Consider the following 14,771-nt stretch of genomic DNA (forward strand, 5'->3'; position numbering starts at 1 on the left):
ACTGATTTTGGTTTGGTGTTGAACTTTTAAAAAATTTTCACATAATCTTATTCTGGTCTTGTTCCAGAAGAGACCTAAAACTACTGTGGATTTTGCAACAATGAACACTGCTGAATGGTCAGATGCAAGATTAATGAGAATCTTACACTTTTTGCATTTTATGGGATACACTAAATATTTTATTTTAGCTAAATAAAATCGAATAGCCGATAAATAAAGTTAAAGCTGTTATTATTGTCTAACCTGACTGTCCTGGTTTTATCCACTTCTGATTTCCCAAAACTTAGATTTTCCAGAATATGTGCAAGAATAAGGGGAATAAGAAGAAGAAGAAGTGCAAATGGGAAGCAGCTCACAAGAACTCAAAGAACTTCCTTCGTTTCTGAAACCATTGGCCCCCTACATTTTAAGATCGTCCAGTTTGTCGAATGTAAGTTATAAAAAAAATACTTTAAGTTCGAAATGGCGTGACAGCACTTACCAATATTGTTTAGGGCGCTGCCTTGGGACGTAGAGACTTGGAGGAGGCGTGGGTCGATGAACGGAGTGAAGGAGGAAGAAGACTTGTGTTTCTGCATGTTGTTACTAGACTGGCTCTACAGTGAGATAGAGTACGAGTTAGTGCTGGTGACAGAATAGCACAACGCTAAATGCGTTATCAAAAAAAACATATTTACAGCATTAAATGCCTATTTAAAATGGTAAGAAAAATTATGTTAAATGATAAAAATCAATGTAAACAATTCAAACAACAATGCAGTCAAACAAGCAGGCAAACTGAGGTATTTCTGTATGTGTTGCATGCAAATACAATGGGCATACATTTGGAGGGTAAAATTATAAATACTGAGGACAAGCGCAAAAACAATGGAGGAGAGTAAAACATAAGGAGTGCTGCTGACGAAAAAGACCAAAGGGGGAAGAACAAAAACGCATAATAAAAAAGTATTTCCATGGGAGACTTACTTACTCGTAACTGCCATTTTTGCTATGATCTACTGTCTGGGGAACGTGAGAATACGAATTGTTGCTAGGAAATAGGCAACATCAAGAAATAAAAATGAGATTTAGATATTTAGAAAAAACGCTTGTAAAACCACAACTACACTCAGAGGACCAACTAATCTGTTGGAATCGTAAACACAAAACTCACTGATGCGGGATAGGACTAAAGCTGTAAATCCTTCCTAAAGTACTTTTTTTAATTTTAAACCAAAGTACTTAAAAATAAATAGAAGTAATACTGGGGGAAATTATGCTGTGCGTTTACCATATGGAGTACAACTAACATCTATGCTATTCTTTCAAAAATGATCCCTAAAATGCCGTTCTCTTCCAACACGACCACCATTTCTCTGCAGAAAGCCTATGTCAATAGATAAAAACAAAACAAGGAATAGTCCGTAGGCCATGTAGAGCTAGAGAATGATCACCAATGCCAGTAGTGACCAGAAGAGGGTGCCCTACCAAATCCAAGGCAGACCTACAGTCCATACTTCCCTGCTATTTATTATGGTAGAAAAACATTTAGGATGTATCCATTCTTGTGGTCAGATTAGGTATGCCGAAACCGAACCGTTAACCAAGAACAGAGGTAGGTATTGAACCGTAGGCCATCTGTATTGCTGTAGAAAATGGCACCCCTAAGTACGTTGTCTGTTTTTAGGGCTTAGTGGACATACCTCCATGAGGATGCCAAGCTTGTCCAGGGGACTCTGGGGGGACATGGTGGGACTGGCCAGGCTGGAGGTGGAGGGGGAGTTGGATGCAGAGGAGGAGGGGGAGGATGAATGGTGGCTCTGCTGGATGAGGTCTGGGAGGTGGTGTATGCGGCCAGCAAAGCCGTTCCTGTCCGCGTGCTGCTGCTGCTGCTGCTGTGTGGGGTGATGGTGGTGGTGGTGATGATGGTGGTGGCTGGGGGGGAGGTGACCGAGGCCTAGGCCAGAAACAGAGCCTGGACTCGGGGCAAAGCCCGCGAGCAGGCCGGGGATCTGGGCTTGTCCCGGGCCAGGGCAAGGGCCAGGACGCTTTCTGTTGTCACCTGCACTCTGGAAGTAGAAAGACGGGTGGTAGACGACTTTGGGTCTAGATAAGTTCCTGATGAGTTCAGGGGAAGGGAAGGTGTTAGCTAGAGCAAAGGGCAAGCTACAGTGGCTAGTCTACAGGCGGAAAGAGAACTGTTTGTTAGTAGTCAATGATATTCGTTATGTTTGCAGAATTCAAAGCTATGATGTTTTATACCTAACCAACGCTAAGCCCCTACACTTTGTAAAACTAGGCTGATCTCCAACGGCCACAAGTTAGAGAAGAACAGAACATGATCAACACAGACACAAACAAAATGGAAAAAAACACTTGGGATATGAATAAACAAAATACACAACAGAACAACTAAAATAATGAGGTAAATGATTGGCGTGTTGGATTTTTTCTTTTGTCCCAATACCTGTCGGACGACCAGCGTGCTGGCTTTGCAGGGCGTCGAACCCGCGTCACTCTCGCCTTCATCGTGAACTATCATGGTCTTCACCGACTCGGTTTCTCCATTACTCAACCTGGAAGAACTGGAAGACAGAAAAAGGACTACTCACAAACACAAACATAATTGTATTTTGGAGTCAATCTGGAAAATAGCTTTGTCGTGTTTTTCACTGGTTAGAACATAAGGAAAAACGATCTCTATATTTCCTATTTCCGGGATTCATGTAAACCAACAGATAGTTCTGTTTGAGAGGAATTTGACCATTTCCTTCACATTCTAGTAATGACTGGTCCTTGTTGTTGCAACATCAATGAAAATAATATGAGATCAGATGTTAATGTTGTGTACTTACACAGCTCTGGAGTCCTCTGGTCCAGAGGTGGACTCTTCTCCTGCCTCCTGGTCAACCTCTTCGTCATCATCTTCATCGGTGGTGTCAGAGTCATCACTAGAGGATGAATAATCTGTCACCTTATTCGGGGGACGGACGTCATCCACCGCGCGCAGCTCCTTGGCCAGAGCCGTCAGGTCCTAGAGTTCGAGAGGTTAAAATTTAAAAACCTGGGTTTAAAAAAAAATAATTTTATCCTACTGATTCCTATTTTTTTTCCATTCTTCATCCGGGCATTTTGTTTAAAAAGAGTTAAGCTAATATTTCATTAAAGATTTGCAGGATGAAAATCCATTTGAAAAAAGGAAAGCAGGAAACAGGAAGCTGCTAGAGAAAGGAAGAGTGGCTATGACAGCCAATGAGAAGCGAGGAAAGAGATGACTGTCGAAACAGCTGATGCTCTTCAAGATGCTGCAGATAAGGTTAGTGGATTAATTCTAATAAGCAGACAGTTATTAGAGCTGCAAAGATGAAAAAATTATAAACAGTATAGAAGAAGAAAATGTAAGATCTTGATCAAGGTTAGAAAAGACATGAGTTAAGATGGCCACCGCCCAGGCCAGTGAAGAGAAAGCAAAGCGATAAAGTGCATAAAACCCTTCAGCCAGTGAGTTCAATCCCAAAATGCAACAACCATTTTCGTAGTCATGTCATTCCATTGGATGGTGAGCAGATCACATGACATAATCCAAAAGGAGTCAGTTTATTATCATTTGGCCACGCCAAATCATCAAACACACACACACACCATCTTTCAACCAAACCCAAAGCAGCATCTCATCATGTACTTTGTCTACACGCACACACACAAGTTCTAGATCTAGATCTATCCCAGCTAGCGAGCTACTGGCTAGTCGGCTAGCGTTGAGTCAACTCTCACCGCTGGTTTGCTCGGCCTGACCAAGTCCTTCCTCTCCTCTGTTTTTTTCCCAGCATTCTCTGGCCGTTGGAGGGGTGAGCCCTCCGATTTGGAGGACGCTGAAGGAGGTGGAGGTGAAAAGGTGAATGTTTGTGTAGCTCCATTACTAAACTGTATGTTTAAAAAGTGGTATTCAGTTCAGTCATGTTGTCCACCTCTAGCATGTTGTTAAAGCCTCTGGAAACCTGGTCTTAAATAGTAAAAATCAATATATGAAATCAAAGTTGGGTGTCTCACTAAGCTTTAACAAAAATCTGATTGAAAATAAATGTTCATAAATATTCTCAAAGTTGTTGTTTTTTTAAGTAAAACTAATTTTTTTTTAATGTCCAGACCGTTTGACAGGACTGTGTGGCCGTATTAAACGTTCTCCATGGCAACAGTCATTGTTTTTATAGAACTTTGGGAGCAGAGAACTGCTGCGATTGGTTCAAATGACTTACTGTGTCATAAGAACCAGAGCCCAGCCTGGTCATCTAAACCGAATTTCTGTAAAGTTTATCAAACTTAATGACAATATCTTTCATTTGGATTGATAATATGCCTAACTTTTTTCAGAGGCTTACTGTAATGCAATTACATAGTTAGAAGGATTTTGTAGATGTTGGTGTCCAGTGGCTTTAAAGTGCAGATTAAAGTTAAAGTGTGTGTGGTGGACTCACAGCGGGCCCTGAACCTCTCTCCAGAGCCACAGTGTGACCCGGGCTGAGAGCTGGAGTTACTGGAGCTGCTGGAGGAGCTGGTGCCTCCACTGCCACTGTTACTGGTCGCCCTGGGGACCAGCTTCTCCACTCGCTCCCACAGCAGCCGGGGCTCCGCTGCACTGTAGGGGCCAACAGACACCCGGTCAAGACCATCGGAGAGATTAAGTGACTTTTAACTGCTACGATAGCCGCACAACGTAGACTCAGACTGTACTATGTGATTGGATTTGAAAACATTCTAATTTTGCACATAGGCCTACATGTATTTTAGTTATTTATACTGCTGTTACTTTCATCATCAGGGATTGTGTAAAAATCAATCATTTGAATAAACAGTTTTTTTTTTCTTATAGAAAAATGTGTGCAATTGTTTTGGTCTCTTTTACAACAACAAAAAAATGCTGCAATGCCCTTCACATGCTTGTTAATACAGATGAAGTGACATAATGGGCACACATACTACTCATAAACCGTGCTGTAAGATTTTAATTTTAATTTTAATAGGTGGTCAAATAATTAATGTATAATTTAAAAAAATAATAGACAATAAAATATTCTGTTTAACGTATAAAACACTTCTTTGTCCTTCACATTACATTTAAAGTCCATAATGAGGATTACAATTATGCTAAATAAGTAATAGTAGTCAGTTGTTGTTCTAGAGAGATATAAGCCTGCAGGGTTAGAGGAAGGGAGAGATAATAAATCTCATGAGAAGACTTAGTGGTTTGGAGATAGAAAACTATGTATCACAAGGTTAGAGGACTAACACAACTCCATAGACAAACACTATAGCAGTGAGTGCAATGAGTGCAATCCTCTATGTACACAACTTTCCCCATCATCTTCTTTCCCATTGTAATTGATAGAGCTAATTTTATGTAACAGTCTGTTCTTTATTGTATCGTAAATGTATTTATTATAACTTTAATATTCTTTTTTAAATATAGGCCTAATCTTTTGCAAAAATACAGATTTTTTTTAAGCATTTGAATTTGTATCTCCTAAAGTTTTATTTTACCGCGATGACTCAATCCACAGTCATACATCATACATGTTACACCAAACAAATCCCACTGTCATTTCCATAGAAACTCATTCTCCTCCTAATCAGCGGGGTGATGACAGTTTACCTGGCAGCGTTCCGTTGCACAGCCTGGTTGCCGTGTGAGGGGTTGCCGAGGTGATGAGGCGAGTCTCGCCTTGACAACACGGGGGACCTTGATGTAGTCCTGACAGGAACCTTTTGTGATAAAGACAGTGACCGGCTCACACACACACACTCGCAGTGTGCATGAGTGTGCTTGGTAATAGTGCAGCGAAGACATGGAATTCACACAACACACCAGAACCTTCCATAAAGCTCCCTGTAAAGGCTTTGCAGTAGCATCACAACAGCAACCCTGGTAATATGTAGCTCCACTGGAGAACTTCTCAAGGAATGGCTTACTACTTACACTAATTGAGCAAACAATCTAATCAAGATTAAAGGTGGATTCAGAAATTCTGAAGATTGCTTGTTATAAAAATCAGTGAATATCTCTTCACGATCCGCTATCTGTCCGCACTATGCGTGTGCTGAAAAGAAAAATATTGTTAGTACACAGCCTATGCTCTGTAAACGGGCATGTTGCAAGCTATGGTGGCACCCCTTTATTTACACAACCTTTGTTTACAGTGTTTTCCCTTTGTTTACCAGTTTACAGAGTCTAGGCTGTGCATTAACACTGGATTTGTTGTCAGGGCACACACTGTAGGGACAGGAGGCTGATCATGAGGAGAATTTCACTGATTTTTATTATAAAATATTTTTGTCAACAAGCTTTCACCAGAATCACTGACTTCACCTTTAAATGAAAAAAACATTAAGTCAACAAGCCAGATGAAATGAAAAGCCTGATAAGACAGACTTGTATCCAAATGTTTCGAACAAACTATACCCTCTTCATGTTACCAAGCATGATTATTCAATTTGTTTAATACAAGGCACTCTGCTGTCACCTTTCACCAGCTAACAATGTCCACGCCCCAGGGCACCACTATCAAACAAAACTATCATATCCTGTAGTCACTAGTCACACACAAACTCATAGGTTTCCCCACTTCCTGAGTCACATATAAACTCAGTAAAGCCCATGCAGACCATTTGGTAGCTCAACATAACCCAGCACAGCGTTAGCACACAGCAGCCAAAATAGTTAAGAATAAAATAAACAGCCATGATTTTGCTTTGTTTAGGAGTTGAAGAAGTGAGGGACAAATGGAAAAGATGTGGACTGATGTTAATGAAAGGTCGATCTTTCCTTTAGTAAGAGTTTTCTCCTATTTCAAGACTTGAAAGATGTTTACCACTTTTCAGGTTGTCTTGGCAAGGTTGTGGTTGGGTTTAGGGTTACTTTGTTTTGGTGGGTGGGCAGCTCACTTTGGCTCTGTGGCCTGAATTAGATCTTTCTTACATTTCTGAATTCTGAAATACCCACATTTTGAGTTGTACCACACCGCCTTCCTATACTTAACATACTATGCATTTTTCTAAATGCAGCATCCTCCTCCCAACTTTTGCTTATTTTTCTCTCCTGCTGTAGTTATTTTTATGAGCATTTGTGGTTGTAGTAGAAGGCTAAATTGGACTGGTGAGGGTAGAAAAAGCAACGTGAGACATAGAGAAAGATGCCTCAACTTTAACTAGGAGTAGGCAATGTCACAGTAACCCACTGGCTGGGTTATGAAGAGGTCAGAATAATTTTTTGGTTAGTGTTAATAAAAATAGGCCTCACTTTATGTCAACACTGATTCACAGAGTAGATTAACTTCCTCTTGCTCATGATAGTCTGTGACCGTGTATCAGGGGGGAATAGATTCAGAACAATATAACAACTTAAGGCCCCTGAATCTTGTGGGGAGAAGTGATTTAACACTGCCAGCTGAAAAGGAACCTTTTTTTTTTATATAATTTAATGTGGATTTATTAAAACATCTATAATTCCCCTTAAAAGCTTTTTCCTCCCTGCACTACAAGGAAGGAAAATCCAATAAAAATAAAAGTGAGTTATTGTTAGCTTAAAGAATCAGGCAGAGGGTGGGAAGCTATTAAAGTAATTAATTGAACAGTTCAAGATAATAGTTGGATCTCTTCAGGACAATCAGATCCTGTTTGGTAAGTTAACAATTTTTTGTCAAAATCAGTGAATATCTCCTCACAATCCACTACCTGTCCGTATTGTGTTTGCTCTGACAAAAATACCTAAAAGGTAGCGGGGTTGTGAGGAGTTATTCACTGATTTTGACAAAAAAAAAAAAAAAAAAAAAAAAAAAAGCTTTCTTCAGAGTGCACTGACTCAATCAACCACTGCTGCCAAAACTACATCTAGGTCTTTTTTAATTTTCTGTCCTTACCCTGGGCGGGACCTCGTCTGAAGGGGCCCGTTCATTGGGTGAGGGCCTAGGCTTGGGCTGGGGCTGGGAGTGGGGCTGTGGGTCAGTGCGTGCAGGCGTTGATGAGGAGGAGGAGGAGGATGGTGATGAAGATGGAGGGTGATGGTTGTGTTGTTTGCGGAGGGCTTCCTGGATGTTGTTGTGAAGCTGCAGGTTTTCAAAGCTAGGGGCGAGCGGCTCGGTGAAGGACTGCGACCGCAACACAACGGGCAGAGTGGCCGTGTTGGAGTTTGACAAGGCCACGCTGCCGCTGCTCTTTAAGGCAGCCACGTGGGAACGCACCTTTTTCACAGACAAACAGAAACAAAACGGAGGGAAGGAAGGGTCAGTCTGCATGCAGTGCACTCTAACAAGGACCTCAGGATTTCTTTAGGGGTTTTGATTGGAGCCATACAGGAACCGTAAATATATTCTCACTTTTAAAGCTTCAAGAAGACTGACATGCAGCTTCTACGGTCACGTGATTCAGACATGAATATGTAATACTAATGTTAATGGTTTTACTATTGAATGCTGCCCTCTTTTTATGAATTTTCAATGTAAGTCTATTTTATTTTATTTGTCTATTATGTCTGTTCACACGTCAACTACAATAGTATCTTCATTACAGGGCCCAGGACGGGCACCCGCAAGTGGCACCAAGGGGGTAAACATTTCAGTCCCCAATGTGTTGAAGCACTGGGCCCCAAACGGCGAGGAATCTGTGCGAGTTGCCGGACAGCTTATTATGTCTGTTTTAATGTGTAACATACCACGATTTATGGAGAACGATATCTCGCTTCCATGTATGCCGAGGGTGTATTATGGTGCATCAGTGATTTTAAAATGTATTTTTAACATTGAAGCCTTAATTAATGACCACTGCATGCCCCTACTCTCAGTAGTGAATTAAGTTCCCTTAAAATATGTATGTGCACAAACATAGAATGACAAGGCTTTACGTTGGGGCTCTTAATAAATTCCTTCTTAGAGGAGTGCTGTGCATTGCCAGTGCTTTGCTGGATATTCATATCAGCCCTTCAGTTGGCATGGATTAAAAAAATGTAGAGATTATAATATTGTGATACACCCATTATGGAGCTCTTAAGAAGCTTGGTGTATGTATTTAACCTTGTGCTGCTGCAGCCTTAAATCTGACAGCATGCAATTCACACTTTTTCCCTGTTGAAAATGACAAAGGTTGGAAATGTTACAGGTCAGACTGAGCAAGGTCGCTGCCGTGACTTTTACATTACAGTGACCCTGGAGCTTATTCAGACATGATTCTGATAGAAAATTGCCTTTGCATTTATGTAACGAGGTGCATGTCTGAAAGGGGCTAGAAGGGTTCTCAAGGATTTTTCTGTGAAGCAACTCTATTCCAGAGACTTTGAATCTTGGTCATCTTTGCTCAGAGCTCCTCTGATAATCAGGAGGTAGGATGCATTTCAAACTATTATTATTACTGCTGTAGCAGCTGATCTAAATGATATTATTGTTTGTTTCAACTCGGAGGGACTTAATGGTGAAACTGGCCACTCTAGTGTTTTCTTGGAGGGAAACCCAGAGGACCGTTTTGCCTCAGTGGTATGTAGTTGAAGGTATGACTTTAAATCATCAGCAGAACCCCTAAAGAACCCATGTTTTTAGAGTGCAATAGGAGAAGATAAGGAACACTCACATAATATAAGTATGTACACGTTGTAACTGTTGTTACTCAGGCTGCAACTTAAGTGAAGAACACAATGTGGTAATAGCTATTATTCCCATATTCAAATAACTTTTTTTGGTGGGAAAAGGTGCAGCCAGTGCAACAAAAGGCATCATGTCATACTTTTAATATTTGAGTGTCACAGCACAGGGGGAATAAAAAAATAAATAACATATATACATTTAAGGCAGTTACAGCAACAAAAAGCAAAGACAGTGGAATGGTGAGATGAAGCTGAGTGGATCCCGAGACGAACATGGGTTGAACTCTTATTGTGACTAATTTTAAAATGTTTGCATATTTATGATCATCTTTGATTACATTTAGGAAATAATTTGGTTTTGTTATACAGTCTGTATAGCCTATATATATTTTTTATTTAAATTTTTAATGTGAGTCTCACCAATGTTAAGCCTCAGGAGGACTCAGCTTCATCATCAGTAAACAAGCATGACGATGAATTGTTTTAACAAGGCATGGACACGGGCTGCCATGCAAACTTTCATGTAGGCAGAAACACATATAGGTGCATGCAACCATTCATGGATGGGGCCAAAACGCTTGCGACTGCGGTCCACATCACCTTAACCTTGATCTTCCCCTAACCTAAACCAAGAAGCTCAACCAAAGAGTAATGGGTAAATATGAGAGTTTCATTAAGGAAGCCTCTAACGAACAACTGAGTTTGTCATTCAGGTGCGAATACATATTCAACATTTAATTGTAAATAAAATGTCTTTTAAAATACACAACTTATTCCAACGGCTGAAAACTGGGTCCAGCACCTTAACTCCAGCCTGTTTCATAACCGTTTTCCATGGTGAATGTACAATGACTGCAAATTCTTGCCACTCGGAAATCAAATTAGTTCAGACTTCAGTTTTCAGTGAAGTATTTAACGATGTTAAAACACAACGCCAAAATGACGAGTTAATGAGAGAAAACTGATGAATCCATTTGAAACATTATGGCGAATGATTAATAACGCATGTAAATGACATCATCAAACCCTTTTGACCAAGTTACACCACCGCTTTTTTGTGTCATTTAATCTTTGTGACATATTCAAAACAGATTGACTTCAATGAACTGTGATTATTAATACTTAGAGGGTTGAATCCTTCGCCAAGAAGATGACTAATACTGCCTGAGTCATCTGGGTGCCCATGAATTATGGATATTTTTAATCACCAGCACACAATGAGGATGTACCGCATGTAGAGCAGAGCATGTACCAAACCTCCTGACATACCACCAATTCATTCAGTCATTATCATTTTCACGCAAACACACACAAATGCACACTTGCGGGAAAAAGTGAAATAATTACACATTCGGATATGTTATCTTTTGTTTGCGTTGACGAGTGGGAGGGCAACCTGTCAATCAAAGAGTTAATCACAGGAGAGGAGTATAGAATCAGGGCTGTGATCATTTCATTTTCATTGCCGCAAAAAGATTAGAAAAAAATGGGAGAGTTCTTTCAGATTAAAAAAATATATATTTTTCAAAACATTCACAAACAACCGCTTTGTGGTGTCATAGAAAAGCTCTTCTGTCTGAACATGAGCGTTCTGGGACTTTTTATAATTGAATGCAGCAATTGAAATGACTTGACGACAACCCTGAAGTCAAAAAAGAGCTTAGAGAAGTTCAACAACAGCAGAGTCTGATCCATTATCTAGAAGAAGAAAAAACATTGAAGGGTTGAACCTCAGATGGAGTTAAAGGAGGAAGAAATCCCAGAAAAGAAGCACAACTAATGCACACATCTCACACATAAAAAAAACACTAATACAAGTTTCAAACCAAAGCGCAAGAGTTAAACACTCAAGTATTTTGAGATCACCTGAAAGAGAGAGAACCATAAACCCAAAATGGTCAAAACCCAGGCAACATCTAGAGTCAGTTGAGATGTGAGGTTCTGCCACATGATACTGAAGCTAGAAACCAGGCTGATTTTCTTGTTTACTAAATAAAGTGGCATTCTGCAGATACAAGGTTTTCAGTTAACTTGATACCAAGCAGTGACTGCTGCAAAGTGAATGACAGCCTCATAAATCCATTCACTGTTTGCGGGAAGTGGCACTCTGGCAGTGTAGATGGGTAGCATCCGCAGAACAAAATCTAATCAAGTCCGTTCACATAGGAAAATGGTCTAAGTTTACAACCTAAAAGAAAAGCTTTAAGGGTTGAAAAAGTCAATTGCCACAGAGTACGCAGCCGACGAAAAACTGCAAGTTCACCCACAATGACAAGAACCATTGCAGTTCCATATGTATGGAAGAATGTATAGTGAAATAAACAGTGAGGCCTTAATGCCTTGATCTGTCTATAAAGCTACCACACAGATAACCCCTGCAAGAGCAAAAGCAGATCGCACATCCCACCGACTCAAAATACTGCCTGTGTGAAACAGCTTTGAAATTAAATTAAAGGGGAATCATTCAGATAACTGGGGGAGAGAGTGGCGTGAAGACATCATTGTTACCTGTGGTTCCACAGGCCGGTGCATGGCGGCGGCGGCGGCGGGCACGGCCTCAGTCGCAGCGTTGCCGTTGGGGTAGGACGACTCAGAGCGCACTGGGGGCACCGGAGGCTGCTGGGGTTTGGTCTGAGCCGCCTGGGGCGAACCCTGGATGTTCTTGCGGTATCGCTCGTCAGCCTAAAGTGTACACATATACACACACACACACACTAGCATTAGCATTAGCATTGGTTAGGGAGTACAGGTTAATGTGTGTAAGGACATAGAGGGGAGAGTAAGTGGACAGGAGCCATTAGACGCTACGGTTTGTTAGTTTCCCCCCTTCAGAGCAGAGCTGTTTTGGACTAGCAGCGGTTGTAGAAGCACATCAGAGAGTCATCTGCTGATACAGGCACAACACCAGCAGGAACAACAAAAGCACTTCCTCAAAAGGCTGGCAGTGTTATTATTGTTGCCACACTATCCCCACATCCCTGCTATTAGGACAACGGCACCATGACCACAAAGACTTTGTCATGCATTTTTCATGTGGAGTAAAAAGCCATCAAGGTGAAAACATACAAGGTAAGGACACACACACACTCTGAGGTCCAGGACAGTGATCCACCAGAAGAACAGAGAGTTTGTTTGTGCCTGTGTCTGGGTTTTTTCAATTTCATTAGGCAAGATCAGATTTGTTCCCAAAGACAAAATAATCCACCAAGCTACTCTTGAAATAAAAATATATCCGCTTCTGTTTATTTTTTAAACATTTCCAAAAACGACGTCAATTGGTGCTCTTGCGTTAATGAGTATCCCACCCAGTCTGAATATAAAACAGCTGCCCCCCACCCCCCACCAAGTGCTAAATGACAAGAGCAAGGTGCCAAACTGAGAGAGGTAGGGAGTCGTCATACTTATGTTGCTTATTATTACAGCAACTTAATTAATAAGATAGCAAAGAAGATAGTGATGTGATTAAAGGAGGAGCGGAAACTGAGCATCTCAAAGAAAACTCTTTTTCCAAAGTGGTTCATTCAGGAGGAATATACTAGTGAACGATGTCAGCTAGTGCTTTCTAGGGACTTTTCTGAGCTTTGTCGAGTTGAAAGGTTTAACCAACTTTGTGTCAACTTGCATGGCAATGGCTTGAATGTAACCGTCATTCATTTATATGAAATAGTTACACACTATAGCTTTAAGGGATCAAGGGGGTCTTCTACTCACTGTCATTCATAAATTGAGAATTAATTAATTAGTCACTCAATTATCTCGTCTACAAAGCGTCCACACAACCCACACCAGCAGCTAGCCATCACCATGTAGCCTGCACACACACCCTGAGCAGAGGGACTTGCAGTGAGTAGTACACACAAGCAAAGGAAGCATTCTACAGCAAGTCAGTGTGACGGCAACTAACGAGCTGCGAGCGATCACCTCTCTGATTGGCTCAGAGTTGAGGGCGGGGGCGGGGCCTTGGAGGACAGCAGCGACAGGTAGCCTGGGCTCTGTAGTTTTCTCCAGACTGTCATTTGGACTGGACCTTGTCTTTTCAGTGTCAGTGCTGCTGTGTGGTTGCTTTGCTGCTGTGTCCGGTACAAGGCTCTGTGGGGGTTTGGTGATGGGTTGCTGGGCGGTTTTGCTACTGTCCAGCTTTGGGTTTTGCTGTAGGGCCAGCAGGTAGGCCTGCTCCTGCTGCAGCTGTCTCTGGAGCTTCTCAGCTTGGCGCTTCTCCTCAAGTTCCCGCCATTTAAACTCCTGAGTGCAGGAGGAAGGGTCAACCTCAACCAAACACCTCATCACTACCTACTCCTTCTGAAATCCCGAACATTCAGAACTACGGACAATTTAGAGTCCAAAGTGACATTTTAATGATGGCATACAAGGTCATCCCCCCCATTAAAGGTGCACTATGTAACTTTAGGTGTGTCAGAGAAGTGAACCTTTTATAAGGTATATTCTCAAGCTTTTCTCACAGGAAAATTTGATCCCTGGAACACTGTTTGAAGTTAGAAAGCTTTCTGAAAAGTTACTGTTTCAATGTTTACAACAGCAGGGCCCAGAATGGTTTACAAACTTATTCTAATGTTACGTTTGGTTCCACGTACCTCAAAATATTTTAGTTTTGATTTGTAATGATATAATTATTAAATACTAAGAATTACATGCAAAGAAAATATGTTTTGTAAACTAACTGCAGGCTCTGCAAATGTTAACAAATCACCTTCCTCTAAAATTACATAGTGCTCCTTTAAACAAACAAACTAAAGAAACTCTAGGCTTGTGAGGCAAATGTCTAAAGTGTCAGAGCAGTTCCCTTTGGTCAAGAGTTATTATTCCCCTGAGCTATTAAAACAGTAATGACTTTTTATGAGTTCTTATAGCCTACTTGTGCCCATTGGCAGAAGCAGCATCTACAATAGGGAATAGGTTGTTAAATTAAACGGAACCTGTTTTTCACACTAAAGTTTACAAATGGTGACTGTGCAGGAACTTGGGGAGTGCCACCCATGATAAGAGTGATAGTGTGTAGAGCAAGGATATGGGGATATGAGTGGTCATATCCTTTCATTATCTGAGTATCCTCTGTTTCCTCTAGAAGATTTCAAGACTTTAAAAATAAAAAATAAAAAATAAAAACATCATACATGTCATACAGACCCCTCAAAATAACCTTTATTCT

At 41.0% G+C, this 14,771-nt stretch overlaps 1 protein-coding gene across 7 annotated transcripts in view; it reads right to left on the reverse strand.

Annotated features, from left to right (window-relative positions):
• Positions 1–14,771, reverse strand: part of LOC307258564 (mitogen-activated protein kinase kinase kinase kinase 4-like) — a 95,463-nt gene that overhangs the window by 19,083 nt on the left and 61,609 nt on the right. For 2 of the 7 annotated variants that reach the window (XM_080038144.1, XM_080038143.1), the window contains exons 15-24: positions 13,526–13,846; positions 12,113–12,286; positions 7,893–8,213; positions 5,630–5,739; positions 4,455–4,615; positions 3,754–3,851; positions 2,835–3,013; positions 2,447–2,564; positions 1,683–2,048; positions 482–596 (exon numbers count right to left, since the gene is read on the reverse strand). In XM_080038144.1, coding sequence (XP_079894270.1) covers positions 482–596; positions 1,683–2,048; positions 2,447–2,564; positions 2,835–3,013; positions 3,754–3,851; positions 4,455–4,615; positions 5,630–5,739; positions 7,893–8,213; positions 12,113–12,286; positions 13,526–13,846 — 1,963 coding nt within the window. The remainder of the gene's footprint in view (positions 1–481; positions 597–1,682; positions 2,049–2,446; positions 2,565–2,834; positions 3,014–3,753; positions 3,852–4,454; positions 4,616–5,629; positions 5,740–7,892; positions 8,214–12,112; positions 12,287–13,525; positions 13,847–14,771) is intronic. The other 5 variants (XM_080038147.1, XM_080038145.1, XM_080038149.1 and 2 more) reach the window with 3 other exon arrangements.

This window comes from Ammodytes marinus (assembly GCF_949987685.1).
Source record: "Ammodytes marinus genome assembly, chromosome: 12".
Classification (NCBI taxonomy): Eukaryota; Metazoa; Chordata; class Actinopteri; order Uranoscopiformes; family Ammodytidae; genus Ammodytes; species Ammodytes marinus.